Raw genomic sequence first — 17,814 nt, 5'->3', positions numbered from 1 at the left:
CTTTGATAACACCGTCATAAACCTTATCAACTTAAAATTTTGTAGCATTTGAGAGAGCAGATTTCCTGATAATAAATCTAAATAATTCTCTATATTTGATGTGTTATCTTGGCTATGGAAAGTCTCAAGTATCCGTCAAATTCAATTTGATGATCGATTTGATTCACTTCTATTTGCATATTTTATAGAGAAAAATGATAGACTAGTCTGGCATGCAGTTTTGTCAAATCACAAAATTCTTAAAATATAAAATTTTAATATTAAATAAATTCTTAATTTTTTTTCTCTCTTCTTCTTGAGAGAAATATAATTAATATCGCTAAGTTGTATCTGCGCAACTTCTTTCCACACGAATTGAAGACTCTTAATAGAAAAAAGCGTAGCGTTACTTTTTTTAATAACAAATAATATAAAAAAAAATTACTTCGGTTAAATTAATTCGACAAAAGCACTTAAAAAAATTTATTTAAACAAGTGTGCAGCTCCTTCTACTATGTGACAACTTATACCGATAACATAAACCTCAGCAAATCGATTCGAGAATTTTCGAAATCGCCTTGCGACGAGGCGCGTCATCAAGAGTTGTCACGCCGCGTTATCGACCACCAACTCCACCAAGCAGGGTGGTTTCAGTGGATCTGCCCACTGGCCAGGAAAAGCGACTTTAAGACGACTCGTAGAACAATAAAAGCACTCTCTCTTTCTCCTCCCACCTTCTCCCTTGTTGCCCTTCCGTTCCCCAGTGTGCCTCGCGTGACTTCCTGACCTGAGTCTCGACCGACCCTCGACCCCCTGTGTTACGTGTATGTGTCTGAGGGCAACCCTATGATAATTACGTACTCCCGAGCGGCGCGTGCCTTGGCAATTCGCTCACGCGCCCGATCGCGTATGGCGTGACTATCCTCGACACCATAGGTAACTATCTCCCCCTCGTCCCGTTCTAAGTTTGCCTCCCTTAAAATATGCACGGAGTGATTGACGCTAGATGATGACGCTAGAAGGTAAAATCAGGAGATATCCCCATAATGCAAATTTCGAAAGATCTCTAAAGATGATTTAATCTTTCCGGCGCTCTTTAGTTCTTTTTTTTTTTAATATCCGATCAGTGTTACATTTGAAAATCTTTTCGACAAGAAATTATTTTGAGGTGCCACAATGCATGATGAAAATTAAAACATTGTACGATTGAAGAAAAATATACGTAGGAATCGAGTATTTATATTGTTACTGTGATTACAAATATAATGATTTATTACATATATGATTCCAATAAATCTTAATTTTAAAACTTTCATGATCTATATAATGAATTATATTTTATGCAATTTCAATACAAGCTCACGAAATTGTACTTACGAGCTCGCAAATTTTTATATTTCGATTAAACTCCGAAATATGTTCTCTCTTTTTAAAGTTAAATAAATCATTCTCGACTATCATTAATTGCGAATAATTAAATGATGGAATAATTTTTAATAATTAAATATTCTTTTTCTCTGCTATAATTACGTATGTATAATTATGATTTAGAAAATTAACTAATTACATATTGAATTAATCGTCGTATCGATAAAAATCAGCAATTCGTCCGAGAATAAGCTTTGAATTCGTGAGAATTTCCGAACCATGGATTCTAACGTATCCAGAGAGGGGGCGACCGGAATCCCGGCCAGGAAGAGCAGGCTACCGGATCTTGCTGGCACGGGTTCCGCTCGTCCATGGACCCCGCGGGGTCACGAAAGCAAAGTCCCGGGGGGACATGGATCGTGGGCAACAAGTCACTGGGAAACGGCGCGTGACCAGCGCATTCGCGCTGCCAGATTTACGACGAGAAAAATGAAAAAGGGTAGCGGGACTCCTCTCTCCTCACTCTTTCTCTCTTTCTCATCGTCTCTCTCGGAAAAAAACAAGGGTGTCAATCGGTTGATGTGATTCATATTTTAGCGCTACTTGAAAGAAATATTCATTCGCATATTTTCTTCTATTTTTTTTTAATGCTATTATTATTATTAATTATAGGTCGACAAAAAAATCTTTGTGTCAAATAACTTTAATCAGAATAGATGTTTCTTATAACTTTTCTTATAAAGTTATCTCATAAAGTTATTTTGAATTTTAAGATGAGAAATCAACAATTTTTCATTTTAAAATTCAAAATAATTTTAAAATCTGACGTAATGATACAATTTGAAAACAGCGATATCGTTTTCTTGTTGGCCGAAAATCTATAAGAAACACGTACTCTTAATTAAAATTATATGGCAAATATTTTTTTGTCAGACTGTGTTATCAATCACAGACAAATAATACATAAAATATTATAATAGCATATAAAATTGTAATTAAAAAAAAAAAGATATTAAAGCATCAATAGAGAATGAAAAAAAAAAAACCAATGCATAGGAACAATTCATAGGATTCCGAAATAAATTTGCAGATATTTGCACTATATTCAAGGTAAAAAAAATGTTGATGACAAAGCTCAAAATTATCTGATTGCATGCCGACTAATCGCGAGTCGCGTGATCTTTTCGCATCGCGGAGAAAAAAGAATGCGTCGGTGGGGTACGCAGTCTTGGTCGGACTGTTATTCTTCCTTGGCGATACAAGGCCGAGTAAATTGGAATCGCGCGGCAGAAATGTCCGTAGCATATTGTAGGGGTTGCGGGACACCGTCGTCGAAGTCGCTGTCGCAGTTCGCATTATGTCTTTCGGTAGTACATACACGGGCACGTGCCTATGCGTGACACGTTTACGCATGGCTGACTGCGTACGGGACTCTCCCCCCATATCGGCTCGCATTCATCTCCGATTCCTTGTTGGGGTGCAGGGATTGCGTTTCCACTTTAACCGTGCGCAATCGAACGCCTATATCATCTACACGCGCAAAAAGTAGCTGATTTTACCGAGAAACCTCGTGACTCCTAACATCCGACCGTAAATGTCAACTGGAATTTCGGTTAAATATGTCAAATTGATTGATAAATAAAAAATAGTTAATTAATAAATTAAGAAATGAGTTTCTAATTTTCTCTTCGTAGGATAAGAATGACTATCACGATTTTTTAGACTTATTCAGCCACATTTTATCTATGGATTTTTTAATTAATTTCAAGTGGATTTTTTCCTTCACAAAAATGTTAACAGATAATTATTTTAAATTATAAATAATTAAAATTGAAGAAGCTTCCCGGAATCTAAATATAAAAATAAAAAGAGACAGGAAACAAATCTTCACTTTACAAGATATTATGTTTCTCTCTCACACACACACACACTCACACACATTTGGCAATAAAACAATTCATATATTAAGATGTTTTTATCTTACACATTTAATATATATTTTTTTATGTTTTATAAACGAGCACGCTTTTTTCAAAGAGGTGATAAGAACGAAAGAATTCTTGCTGAGTGCTTGAGATATTGCGCAAGCAGCTCGCGTGGATATGCGAAAAATGATTATGCTCTAAACAATACTCAGTCGCCTTGTATCGTGCGAGGGAACTTGAGCCGAAGACAAGAATCTTTTTTCCCGTTAACCCGGCACTATATACACGCTATGCGATAATTAGGAAACGATTAATTTTCTTCCGCGCTACGCAGCTCGCTCTTACAAATAACTTTTGCTACGCCTGCCCTTATCTGACGAACAAAAACATGTTACCTCCATCACAGGGCACGAATCGCCTGCACGTCTAACTTCTCGAGAGAGCCTCATTCAACAACTGCGACTTCCGCTTTTTAGAAAGCAATTTACCGGACAGATAGTCGATACTTTAGAGATTTTTGTGTGTCACGTGCGTCACGAACATTTATGATATGATGTCGATTACATTTAATATTTTCAATTTTTAATCGTGACGTTATTAGAGGAAGACTATATAAAATATCAAAATTAAAAAGTTTCAAATATTTTTTTAAAATCATCCGTAAAGCGAGAATTTTTAAAAATCTTTTTTTTTGTAAATATAAATTTTCTAGGAATGTTTGCTGTGATTTATTGATTCGCTTAAGTTCTACTATTTATATATATATATATTTTTTTTTTATATATATAAGATTATTACTAAACTCATTATATAAAAATAATATGTTAAAACATTTAAATTCTATTTTCTGCAAAAATTAATTTACTACTTTGCCGTTTCCTGTATGTATCTTCAATTTGGTTTGCTTTACAAAAATATCTCTTCGGCTTATCGGATATAAGAGGATCTCTGTATAATTCATGCACTTCCGCATTGGTACACAAAAAATGTTCGCATTCCGACGAAAGTAGCGGAACGTCGGGAGGAGCGACGTGAAAAATAATACCTCTCCTGATTTTCAAGCCCTGCACGCATATAGGTGTAGTCTCTGCTATCTCACGTTTAGCTCCTACGAGCGCGACTCGCCTTTCTCTACGCTTGGCGTGTTTTACGCTCGCTTGCTCATTATTACGCACCGCGTTCTCGCACAGTAGCGTGATTTATGTCCGAAATAGGCCCGCCAGCCGAAACGCCTCGGCATGAGTCAGTATAGCCACTTAAGACTGTAGCATATAGTCCGATGAATTGCCTAGTCTAGTATGAATAAAGATGACGAATGAAAATATTTCTACCACACAAGTCGGAATCTTTCACATTATTCGTTTCAATTGATGTTATCAAAATTTAAAGCGTAACAAAGTGGCAAGATTTACGGTAAGATTTTACATATAATAAAATCACAAACGTGTGTGTGAAACTGAGATGAATCACAAACTAATTTATAAATACTGACTATAATTTGAAGTATAAGAATTTATTAAAGAGAGATATTCTTTTCATGAAAGTTGCCATGCTTTCGTTCTTTGATAATAAAAAATGACATTGCTCCATTTTCCAAAGTATCGACAAAACTTTATCTCGCGGAACCGTTCCATTTGGATTCTTTATAGTATCGAGAAGATACAGTTTAAAAATTTCCAAGCAATTTGAATGCGAGCCTTGCTTCGGCAACATTTCGAAATTAGCGTGGCGGAACGATATCTCGATACTATATGGAGAAACGATTGAAACAAACGGGAGGATTTCGGGTGCGACGGTGTGTTTGCTGGAACGTGCCCAAAGTTTCTCCAAGTCGGGGCGCCGAGATTCCCCCTTCTTTTGGGCGTCGCGACGCCGAATGGCATTGTGCGCGTCCGAGGCTACCAAAGAGTGCAGCAGCACGGAATGACGACGGGTTCTTTGATCCTCCCTCGAGGAGGCTGCATGCCGCTTAACGGGATTACCCCGCCCCGCGTAATTGCTCGTGAATGCGCAGATATACTCGCGACAATGGGTGCACGTTCGTCGACTCGAGGTGATGTTAGACGAAACACTGTACAGTACGCTAAATCCAACTATAAAAACAATGCTTAAAAGAATTTTTGCATGCATTTTTAATAATGTATCTATATAAATAATCCAAATGATTGCTAATGCATTAAACTGTCCAAATTGTTTTGCGAATTTAAAGCTTCTGTGTGTGTGTGTGTGTATGTATTTTCAAAAATTGTAGTTTATTATGTGTAATTTACTGTCTAGTTAATATTTTTTTCAATATTCATATAAATATTATAGTAAAAAATATAATTTTCTTTAAATCACACATTATTCAAGAAAAATTATCAAATATTTCGGAAATTCACATTTCAATTCCTTATGTAATCGCAAATCAAAAACAAATAATATTTGAAAAAAAAAAAAATATTGATCAAATAATTTGATATTAAGAATTTTTTAAATTTCATAATAACATTTTTAAATGAAGCTAACTTTGTCTGAGATTACATATATATTCCTTATTGACTTCACTTATTATTACAAAAAATGAGATCTGAAAATCTATTTACGCTAATATCCTAAACACTGTTTAAAATTTAATAAATTAAAAATTATTGAAGAATTCGTAAAAAAACAAATAATATTTGAAAAAAAATAAAGATCAAATAATTTGATATTAAGAATTTTTAAAATTTCATAATAACATTTTTAAATGAAGCTAACTTTGTCTGAGATTACATATATATTCCTTATTGACTTCACTTATTATTACAAAAAATGAGATCTGAAAATCTATTTACGCTAATATCCTAAACACTGTTTAAAACTTAATAAATTAAAAATTATTAAAGAATTCGTAAAAAAAAATAATAGCTTTCTGACAGAAACGGTGACGTTTGACAGGTTCGTATAATTGAACGGAGTTCACACTATCTGTAATCTACGCCAAAAATCTGATCGCGTTATCGGTGACATCCGCTATACACGCTGTCGATCGCGGCGTCGGAGCTTGCGTTAGAAAAACGAACGCGCGCGACGGCTCGTAGCCCCGCGGCTACACTGATTGCGGCGGACCCCTACGATCCTCAGAGACCCGAGAACGTCTGGTCTCCCCGGTCGGAACCCTCGTCCAAGGCCGTACCCGCTTCCCAATCAGAGGCGAAATCAGATTGTTTAACACAGCGGACACCGACTGCTATTTAAAGGTAGCATCTGCCCCATGGGGCTCGCTACACATTCCGACGCGACAGCGTGTCGAAAATGTTGTCTCTGTGGGGGATCTCGGTTGTATCGATTCTCGCACATCATTATCGATATTGGTGAGAAACGAGAGCATGAATATATTTCTTAGTATTCAATCCGTTACATAATTTTTTTCTAAATAAAGTTAGAATTATATGACTTTTCTCGATGATGTATTTTTTTCAGAATGCTACATATAATTATCTTAATATTGTTTTATATACACTTGCTTCTCTTTCTCATTATTGATTTTAATTTTAAATTTAACTGCAATGACAAATATTATATATGTCAGTTTTAAAATATCAATGTAATATATATTTATACCGATGCTAAAGATGGACCAAAAAACGGTCCAAAACTTATATTTTTAATACACATTTATTACTAAAATTTAACAAGAACAAGTTCATGCATCAATATTCATGCCTTGGCTCTTATTTGCCTTAGTTTTCTCACTTCATTGTATGTAAAAATATTTTAATTTAACAAAACATTATAAAGGCTAATTTTTTATTTCTATTTTCACAATATTTATAGCACATGAAATATTTGCAATATAATGCATTTATCAGAAAAATAGAACAGCATAAAAATAATTAAAAATAATTTTAGTTCCTCAAAATATTGTGGAATCGCAAATAAAAAAAAGGAAATCAATTGGAAAATAAAACGCGCGTTGATGCGTGCTAATGGCGTAAATAGTCTTCGAGCCAATTTGGAAACAATTGCAATTCCATGAGTTTTCGAAGAGCCAGCCGACTGACCTTTGCGGACTATCGCCTGCGAGCGTATAACGAGCCGAAATTAAGGGGCATTGTGCCCTTAAACAGATTGCACACGTCCGTGCGTGAACGTGACCGTCGGGCCTCGCACGAGGAAAGGGAATTCGTATGATAAGGCGAGGAGAGGAGGCCTACGCTATGGGACGACGGTGACGAAACGAGAACGGGGAGAGAGAGAGAGAGAGAGAGAGAGAGAGAGAGAGAGAGAGAGACGTACACGTAGCACTCAACCCCGTGTGTTTGCCTACACGGAAATCCTCTCTAACGGATTCTAACGCTCGACCGAGTTTGCGCTTTTTCATCTTCGCCATTCGGACCGATGACTTTAGCCGCGTCGTCTCCCGCGATCAGAATTTTCTCTTCCCACCGTATATATGTATGCGCGCGAACGACGAAGCTCGGAAATCATCTGGTGTCTCTTTCAATAAATAATTATATGTCTCGAAAAATTAATTAGTGATGGAGAATACAATGAATTACACTGCATGGTGTAATTCGTTATCTTAAGAATACGTCTGACTGATATTTATTTCATATTCTTAAAATTATTCATTAATTTTCTAGATATATGTATTTTGTCCTATAAAATTTTTATGTATGTGTGTGTGTGTGAAAAATAACGCATACAAACATTCTGTTTTAGGCTATGGAAGCAGCTTATCAAAGACAGCATTGGACACGCACAGCCATCTCAGGCAGCCTGGTATGTAGTAGGTAGATATTTTTGAGAAGTTAAAGTGCTACCCTCTCATGCTACCCTCCTATCTGATTTCGCTTCTAGTTCAATATTCAAAATAGATTCTAATCAAAGGTATATATCACTCTCTCGATAAATTAGTTTAATAAAAAATAACTTTGCAAATACAGTGTGTTATATAACGAAATCACATTAATAGAAAAATGTGTTGTATATTGCTTGAAATTATATTATATCTACGATTTTGTCTACGATATTACATATCTGAAGACCGAATGTATGACAAAATGCTTAATTAATTGTGGTCATTAAAAATATCAGTATTTCACAAAAACTCCAGAAGGAACAAAATTATATTATAAGAGATAAAATCATGAATAAAAATATTATTATACAGGATGGGCCTAAACATTTCGGCCAGACTTTGAGATTTTATAGATAATTTAATTCTGAACAAAAAGTTTCCTATAAATATGGATCGAAAAATGCTTCCTTAAAAAATTAGCATTCAAAAGCTCTGAAATCACAATTATTTTATACATATTCATACTTGTAAAAATGTATAAAATAACTGATTTCGGAACATTTTGAACGCTAATTTTTTAAGAAAGCATTTTTCATGTTTACAAGATTACCGTTTGTTCAAAATTAAATTTCCTATAAATCCTATAAAATCTCAAAATATGGCCAGAATGTTTAAATCCATCTTGTATACGTATATTTGACTATTATTTGTTGAATTAAAGAAATAACTGATTTTCATATTGATATCGTAGAAAAATATAGAAGCAAAATTCTCATACATATTTAAACACATGGTATATTATAAGTAATTTAATTCGCAAATTTTTTAATTAAATAAACGTCAGTAAATTCGGTTATATCTCCTAAATAAAAATTAATAAATTTTTTTTAAATATGAGATTTTTCAATTAAATTACTTTAAAGCATTTATATTTTTTATATTATACTGAATGCATTAAATATATTGGTAGCATAAAGTCTATTTTAAATGATATTTGATTCGGGATTAAATTCGACAGAATTCTATTCATAATTTTATATGAATAATATGCATAAATATAATTATCATATCATTATGTCTATCTTACAATTTCTATCTATAAAATTAGAAAACTTTCTATTATCAACAATATAGATAAAATATTTGATTTGACAAACGTTTTCTATATTGCATTCTATGAGCTATCAATGAAATTATACGTAGAATATTGTCCCGATTTATGAATTGTAAATCGTCCAAAATCTAAAAAAGTGAAAACCGGGATTCACTTACATGATAGTTGAACAAGGTCACTGTTACTTCGCGCTTCATCGATTCCTCAGAGTCTCGGGCCGCGACGGAGAAAAGAGCCTGGAACCCTTGGGCGTAGTCGCATCTCAGTATTTCTCCCAGTCGTTCCCTCGTTGCCGGCAGATAAATGGGTGTACCGCGCCCCTTCCCATTATTAACTTGTAAGTGAATTACTGTTCGATCGAAAGGCGATCACTACGGCACGCATTCAGCGAATTCATCGGGCGAAACGACCTTTGAGGTCCGGCAATTCGGAATCCGTCCCCATCATCCGCGTCTGTCCTCTCTCTCTCTCTCTCTCATAATCGCTCGGCTTGTATTTTTATGGGGTCCGTCTTGGAGTTCTTGTGTCGGGACGCTTCTTTCAGATCGTGAAAGTCATTAAATCGGGACATTTTCAATCGACCCTCTTCGTTATAAAGTCCGTTACATTTTTCTTTCGCGCGAAATTGAGGCAACTTCGCGCACATTAATTAGATTCATTGTTAATGCAAATTTTCCGATCATCGAGAGTTAACTGTAAATTAAAAAAAAAAAAAAATCTTTTTATATATTTGTATTTATTAATAAAGCAAAAAATGTAATTTAAAAAATACATAATTTTTGTAAAATGTATTTTTTCATTTCTTGTTATTGTTTCACTCAGTGCTTTCAAGAATAATAATCCCCATGAATAAATAAATTTTGCTAAAAGAGAAAAGCGGCTTTTACGATTTCTAATCTATTGTTTCTTCTCTCTCACATTGCATTTTTATCGCGATAGTCGATATTTTGAATCGCACGATTTCGAAGGTTTAGAGGACATTCGTTTCACCCTTTGAGCCACTCCGTCAGTAGTTTCTCAAATTGAAATTATTATGATCCAAATGAATTCTATTCTATTGTAGGGTTGCGATTATGTTCTTTTGTACGGCTGTAGGGCCCTCCACGTTTTGAGCGGCGGTGAGCGTCGGTGATGACGCATTGTAAAGCTTTTAAAGGGCGATACAGAGACTCTTGAAAAACAACCAATGTAATGGATAGGTATATTCTACGTGAAACTGCGAAAAATTTCATCGTTTGCTCTCACTTGCAATATGAAAACAAATGTTTATTGGGACAGATCGCACGTATAGTTGGTCAAGTGCTTTAATCCTAACAAACGAAATGTCAAAAAAGGGGGCGATAATAATATCCAATTTCAATTGTGATTAAATTCGGCTCCATCCCATGTTTATGACGCCTATTTGCAATTTGTAATTTCGAAGGATCTTGAATTTTTTTATTTATTATTATGCAATAGGATATAAAATGGCTATTGAAATAAAAACTTGATATCTTTATTAAAAGATAAAGATATTCAGCGAAATATCAAATTTGAGCACATAACAGAATCGTGAGAGTAATATATCTTCCACGTATGTTACTTACTTAAGTAATATAATAATATAAGGGCTGCGAGGTGAAGAGTACTGAATTTATTGTGGCCAGCAGATCCTTATCAAATGTTCGGGGCGACGAGCAGTCGACTCGCGAGCTCCGGTTCCGGTCAGATTCAACTCTGGCAGTTTCTACTCGAGCTTCTGTCCGACTCGAGTAATGCCGCGTGCATCACGTGGGAAGGAACCAACGGCGAATTCAAGTTGACCGATCCCGACGAGGTGGCGAGACGATGGGGCGAGAGGAAGTCTAAGCCTAATATGAATTACGACAAATTGTCGAGGGCTCTAAGGTGAGTCTTGGTAGACGACGATCGCGAGTCTCTTCCGCCGCGACTCTTTCTCGCGTTCACGATCGCGACGCGCCGCGTTTTTCCTACAAACGTCAAATGGAAAAGCCATTAACGAGCTATCATTTATGTTTTGACGAAGTTTCGGGGAGAAAGTAAATTCGTTCGGTGTACGCACGGTCGGACGTACCACGCGCGCGTGTATGTGTCGGTGTCGTCGGAGAGAGGGGGAGGGGGAGGGGGGGGGTGACGAACGGGGGAGAAATTTCAATCACCGACAGTCAAACCGACGGTAGACGCGGCTATTATTTTTCCATCAGATCCACTGATTATATTACGCGATTGCTCTCTTTTTGACGTCCCTTCGTTCATCGTGTAAGAACTACTAAACGGACGAGTGGACTCGTTTTTTATCATCGGAGTTGAAGATGTTGAGTTTAGAATTCAGTATTTTTTAACGCGAAATGCTTTTTTGTATACATATACATATACAATAAAATACTGAAGAAATGGTATATCAATGTAATGAAAAATACACGATATAATAAAAAATAATGTGTACGTATTTATGGATCTCATATCGCAACAATTAAATAATGAATTTATATTTTACACACAATTTATTGTCATATATTTTATAATAATTAATTTTCTTAAAATTGGAACATGATTTCGAAAAATAAGATTTTATTTTAATAAACACATTTTTGAGTCATAATAAAAAATCAAAGTTTTGATCGTCTAAGTTTAAAGACTTTTACGACAAAAAAATTGTATGATTTTTATTATCAATAGCAGATTTCTTAATCGTACATGATGATATTGAGATTCTAAGATTCTTCTGGACAGTCTCAATTTTTTTTCCTCAAAATTTATAGTAGTTATTTTTTTTTAATACTATATATATAATAACTAATTATATATTTTTTATGTATCAAAATAAACTGTTTTTGAGAAGAGCTCGTGAAAATAATTAATTCTACAAATATAAATGCGGTCATTGCTCATCGTGGAGGGAAATCAGAACGGAGGATCCATCTGCTTGCAGGTATTATTACGACAAGAACATCATGACGAAGGTGCACGGCAAGAGGTACGCGTACAAGTTCGATTTCCAGGGTCTGGCGGCAGCGACGCAGCCGGCGGCGGCCGATCCGGCGGCGTACAAGTACCAGAGCGAGTTGTTCATGTCCGGTTACGGTCACGCCAAGCTGAACCTCATGCCGCCGCCGGCGGCGTCGGTTTCGGTGTCCGTTCCCGGCGGCCTCTTTCAATCGGCGTCGAGCTACTGGTCGACGAGCCCGGGCGCCAACTTGTACGCCGGCCATCACACGGCCTCCGGACACGTGCCACCTCATCTCGGCACCTATCCGCATTACGCATGACCCGCCGCCGAGCACTGGGGTGCCCTGGGCACGCCGCGTTGAAACGTTTCTATCGAAAGAGTACGAGCCGTTGCTGCCACGTTGTCGGCGACAACGTGTGTAATCGTAAATTACACAGTCTTTTATTCCCCCCCCCCCACCCCGGCCCCCGGAGGCTCGGACCGCACATTGCTTCAGGTATTTGCACGAATCTGTCCATTTCGCGTGTATTCGCGCTTATGGTATTGTTTTCTTTTAATGAATTTTTCAAGCAATTTGAGAGCAAGTTTTTCTCTTTTTTTTTTTCTTTTAAGCCCAATTCATAGATTATTTATATTGAAAGGAAATATATTTGCACCGACCAACACTAAATAGTTATTGTAAATTGTCATCGATCACAAGTAGATACACAGCTTTATAATCGACGCGTAAATAGTGAATGACGAATCACTGAAAGAGTAAGAGAAAAGGATAACAAACATCGGGGAGTGACGCGCATACAAGATTTATTAATAATATAATACTATTTTTTTATATTTTTTAATATAAAAAAAAAATTTTTAATATAAAGAATTTTTTCATATAATAGTCTTTTTATTAAGAAACTTTAAATATGATATTTTAGTATTTTAATATTTCTGGTAACAACAAATAACAATTCTACTAAAGAAAATAAAAATTCAATTAAATAAAAAATTAATTATTAACTTAAATAAAAAATTCAATTCATTTCTCTACTTGCTAAAATTTTCCTAATCTTGTGCTACACATTTACAATACAAATACCGATAGCGAAATAAGCATAGCAGTCTTTTCAATTTTATTAATAGCGTTATCCATATGACGTAACTGCTTCTTTGCATTTCTTTGTTAAGTAATAATTAAAAAAAGGAAGAGGTGAGTGTGAAGAGAATGAGAAGTATATATTTGTGTGTGAAACGTTGAAATTTAAGACGCGTTTGGACAGATTTAACGTCTCTAAATCCATACGTGCGACACAGTCGCCCCAATATAGTGTGCAATACACCGTTGCAATTTTTTCGATGCAATACCTAAGCAACGCGTCGCAATCAGTGATCATTTATGCACCGCCTATACATATATAAAGGCGACGATTTTACGTAATGAGTACTTTGCGGACTCTGATTCGCCGCGGCCGATGGGGTGCGCCTCAAAAAAAGAAAAAAAAAGAAAAAAAAGAAACCAAAACAAAAAAAAACAAAAAAAAATTATTATTGTAAGAACGTTGTACATATACAGTATAATGCATTACGTTAGTACAGGGTGTGTGTGTGTGTGTGTGTGTGTGTGTATGCGTTCGTGAGATAATTCTCGCATGAATCTTTTTACCGTTATCGTATTTTGAGTTCGCAAGCATCTCTCGAAAATTTTCTGATTCTTGTGCGTTTTTTTTTTTTCTTTTATTGATAAGTGAAATAAATTGTAATAATTTTTTTTGCCAAATATCTATACCAAAGAGAATTAGTTCTTTATAATTTGCAAGTAACATATTAATTGATAGGGCACGTAATTTAATAAAACCTTGTTAGAAAAATCTTCTATTTCCCTAATATTATCTTTAGTTTCTCTGATATTCATTTTCCGTCTTATCTAGTCATGCATTTCATGTTTCTTTATCCAAGTACGCTTTTCATATTTGCGAGATTATTTTACTTGTGAGGAAAAAAATAATAAATAATTGCACGACGGTAAAATGGATGTGCGAAATCGTTTGGTCCAAAAAGGAAGCTCGTACACGAATAAAAAGCCGACAAGATTTCACGAGCGTTGTCGGCGTTTACGATTGGATTGAATCGGGCATGTTTATGTGTATCCAAGTAAAAAATGCATCATCCCTCACGTAAGCCATGCATCTCGTTCACGGAATGCACTCATGTTCGATTCAGACCAAAGCTAAATACCCGATGTATCATAAATTCTTTTAACTTATTCGTTACGTATGAGAAATGGGTAGAGGCGCTACATAGGAACGAATCGTGCGTGCGAGAGACGATTATCGGAGCGCATATAATGTTTATACGGCCAGCCGTGTATGCTCGTATCATATGTCGGTGGTTCACTTAAGCGTGATTCGCGCTCGTTCCTTTGACGTAATTTTACAACGAAACCGCGTTACCGTACACCCTCATCATCCGTCATCGTGAGATATGTAGACGATAATCACCAAAAAAAAAGTACAACGTTTAAGTCATATCAATCGACGGCACACGCAATCAGAATCGAACTTTTACGCCATCCTTTTTAGAATCACGTGAGATATGTGGCCGCTCTACCCATGTCGATATAAAGGATGGATTGCCGAAACCGAATTCCATCCAGATCAGACGAGATTTATAAACGCATTATGTGTAGTTCGGAGCAAAGGTTGTCGTATTACACGAGTGTAATAAATAATAATTGTTTCTAATCTAATCTCGAAAGAAAAAAAAAGAGAACGAAGTCCTTCATTGAATTTTTCGATTTAAATCCTGAGGATATTATACTAGTTAGAAAAAGTTGTGCATATTGTGGATTTCTCGAGAAAGAAAAAAATTATCATTTGATTAATCTCTCTAATATTATCTTATTCGGAATCTACTGATAAAATAAATGCTCATAAATTATATTTTATTATCAATTTCGAGAATAAAACGATTTGTAGATCTATCTGTTGAACTGTTGCTCGATAATTCATTCAAATCAGAAGAAAAATATAATACTTAGCGATAAGGAAAATGTTTTCATTCGCAATGCATGGATCTATTTGATTTAATGCTTAATTTCTTAATCATTTTGTCATTTTGAATCTATACCTTTTTAATATAATATAAATTTAATATAACGAATTTTTATTATAGTATGAATTGGCAAAAAAAAAATAAAAGCACAAATAAAGATTTTAAACATCCGAACGGATAAAGATGCAAAGTCTCCATTACGTTTTAAATAAATTTTTTAAATTTAGCATCCGCATTATAAACGCGTTAGGATAAAATCTCAATTTACAAGTTAATTAAATCACGCAAACTGACAATATGCAAACTTTATCTGATTAGCATTGCTGGCTATTTATCACTGATCTTTTTCCGATGACGGTATAAATGCTATATAATAAATTTAAAAGTCTCTGAAAACAAGAAACATTAAACATCAAATAACGTCCGGTTTATAATTTCGGAAATACGGAAAGAGATACGGACTTTCCTTTGCAAAGCTCAACACACTTTCTTCATGGATTTATAACGCGTGTCGGCAGTCCGTCCCCGAAAAAAAAAAAGGCGTACCTTGTGTCGAAAAGAAGCGGAACTCCTTAAGATGTGTATCATACTACTCGTAAGTGAGACCTTAAGCATTCCTAGAGTAATTCTGAGCGATTAGCGCGGCCCTCGACGCGGCCCGTGGGACCGATCATATGATCGCGCACCGCGATGGGGAACGATGATTATCCAGCAGTTTCCGGATCGGTCCGGACGGGTCGTAAGCGTGAAGGGCGCTCATGTAGATAGGGTGTTTTCATGTGTAGCGTAGGCGTGTAGAAAAATTTAGTCTTAGCGGGAGAATGCGCCGAAGAGAGGATGTCGAGAACGAGAGTGCGTTGTGTGTGTATGTATGTATGTGTACAAGATTCGGCGTGATGATCGAGAATGGAGACGAATAATGATAAATAACTATCTGATGACTATGATGACGATGACGACGACAGTGATGGATGAGTGGATGAACGAGAGGTGTGTGTCTGGCACTAGCGTAGAACGCGTTAGATTAGGTAGATAAGCGATCCTCCCTACATCCCCCGCCCCCTCTCGAAGGACAAGATTTCTCATCGTTGGCGTGATAAGGGAACTGGAAGAAGGCGCAACGGGATAGAGATGAGAATCACGAGAATCGCGATCCGGGAAATCGGGGGAGCGCTGTTGTTGTTCTTGTTGTCGTGCGCTTGTATTAAAGTCGCCATGTTCTAATTAAACGTGCTGACGGGGTTGTATCAGTCGTTGGCAAAATCAATGTGGCTCCCATTCCTCTATTTACGCATTTACGTTTGCCTTCTTCATCGTACGCGAAAGATGCATTTATCTATCTAATCGAAGAGACAGAGAGAGCGAACGAGGATGAAACAGAAAGCAATCGAAGAAGAAACCAACCAAAAATGGAAAAGAGTTTTTCAGCTTTTCTCTCTCTCTCTCTCTCTCTTTCTCTCCCTCCTATACCTTACGTGCGTACGTGTAAACGCGTGTGTGTAAACGAAACCGGGAGGAGGAAAAAAAAAAAACGAGACAAAGGGAACGGCGCGGAGACACAAAGAACGAAGTTGCAGCGCGATGGAGGAGGTGGAGGAGGGTGAGGGTGAGGATGAGGAAGGGTGAGGAAGGGAAGAGGTATGCGGAGGCAAGATAGGAGAGAAAAATAAGCCGAGCAACACACACGGTAGGTCAGTCTTGGTTGCCGGCGGTTGGCGAATTGGTCGGGTTGCCATGGTGAAAGAGGGCCGTGAGGGTGTTGTACGGGTTCGGCGAGGTCCGCCCCAACGGGAAACCCCCATTCGGGAAATTCGCGGCGTCGCCACGCCGAACCATGCCGCGGTACCGGAGGTTTAGCTCGGCTTGGCTAATCGATTCTGCTACCAATCAGCGCCCGCGCCGTTCCTCTTCCACCTCGTTTCCTCTCTCTCTTTCCCTCCAACCTTCTCTTCTCTCTCTTTCTCACTCTCTCCCTTCGTGGCATTTTGCGAAGCACTAGCTACCACGATCGCGACTGCCACCACCCGCTGTCACGAGCTCTAGCACCTACGCCACCTCCATATCCATTTCTCCATCATCGACTCTATCCTCGTGTGTATCCTTCTTTAGCGCTATCAACAACCCCTACACTTATATAAAATACGCGTTCCTCCGCCTGTATAAGCAAAAGCCACCCCCGCTCCGTCGTGTCTAACTTCTCGTGTATATTACTCGATTTCAAGATGATATATGTATACGCCGGACGTGAATGCAATTGTAGAGACGCGTGTCTTACTCGAGATTCGACGAGGATATTAATTAATTTGTTCGCGGGAGCAATATTGCAACTAAACGTTATTTATTGCTTATGTAAATTGAACTTTAAGAAGATGAATAATTATGTTTTACGCTTGTTTTACTAACTCTTATTAGAAATTATGGAAAAAAGCAGCAACTGCTATAGGCTTGTCTGCCATTTTACACGCTAATAAGTGTGAAAACAATTTTATAGTCCCCTTTTCCCTTATTTATGAGAAAAATATTATTCTATGATAAAGATATGAACAATATGTATCAAAAGTGCGTACTAAAATCAGCAAATGTGCATACGTATCTATAACGTCTCACACACACACACACACACACACACACACACAATCCGAGCTGAGCTGATCAACTTAAACTAGGTTCCAGAATT

General features: G+C 36.7%; 1 protein-coding gene across 3 annotated transcripts in view; it reads left to right on the top strand.

Annotated features, from left to right (window-relative positions):
• Positions 1–12,545, top strand: part of LOC126852007 (transcriptional regulator ERG homolog) — a 48,300-nt gene extending 35,755 nt beyond the window's left edge. For all 3 annotated transcript variants that reach the window (XM_050596450.1, XM_050596449.1, XM_050596448.1), the window contains 3 exons: positions 7,959–8,018; positions 10,801–11,038; positions 12,084–12,545. In XM_050596450.1, coding sequence (XP_050452407.1) covers positions 7,959–8,018; positions 10,801–11,038; positions 12,084–12,420 — 635 coding nt within the window. In that variant the 3' untranslated portion in view covers positions 12,421–12,545. The remainder of the gene's footprint in view (positions 1–7,958; positions 8,019–10,800; positions 11,039–12,083) is intronic.
• Positions 12,546–17,814: the final 5,269 nt, after the last annotated feature.

This window comes from Cataglyphis hispanica, chromosome 9 (genome assembly GCF_021464435.1).
Source record: "Cataglyphis hispanica isolate Lineage 1 chromosome 9, ULB_Chis1_1.0, whole genome shotgun sequence".
NCBI classification, from domain to species: Eukaryota; Metazoa; Arthropoda; class Insecta; order Hymenoptera; family Formicidae; genus Cataglyphis; species Cataglyphis hispanica.
Note: the sequence above shows the minus strand (reverse complement) of the source record. Positions and strands in the feature narration are given on the sequence as shown.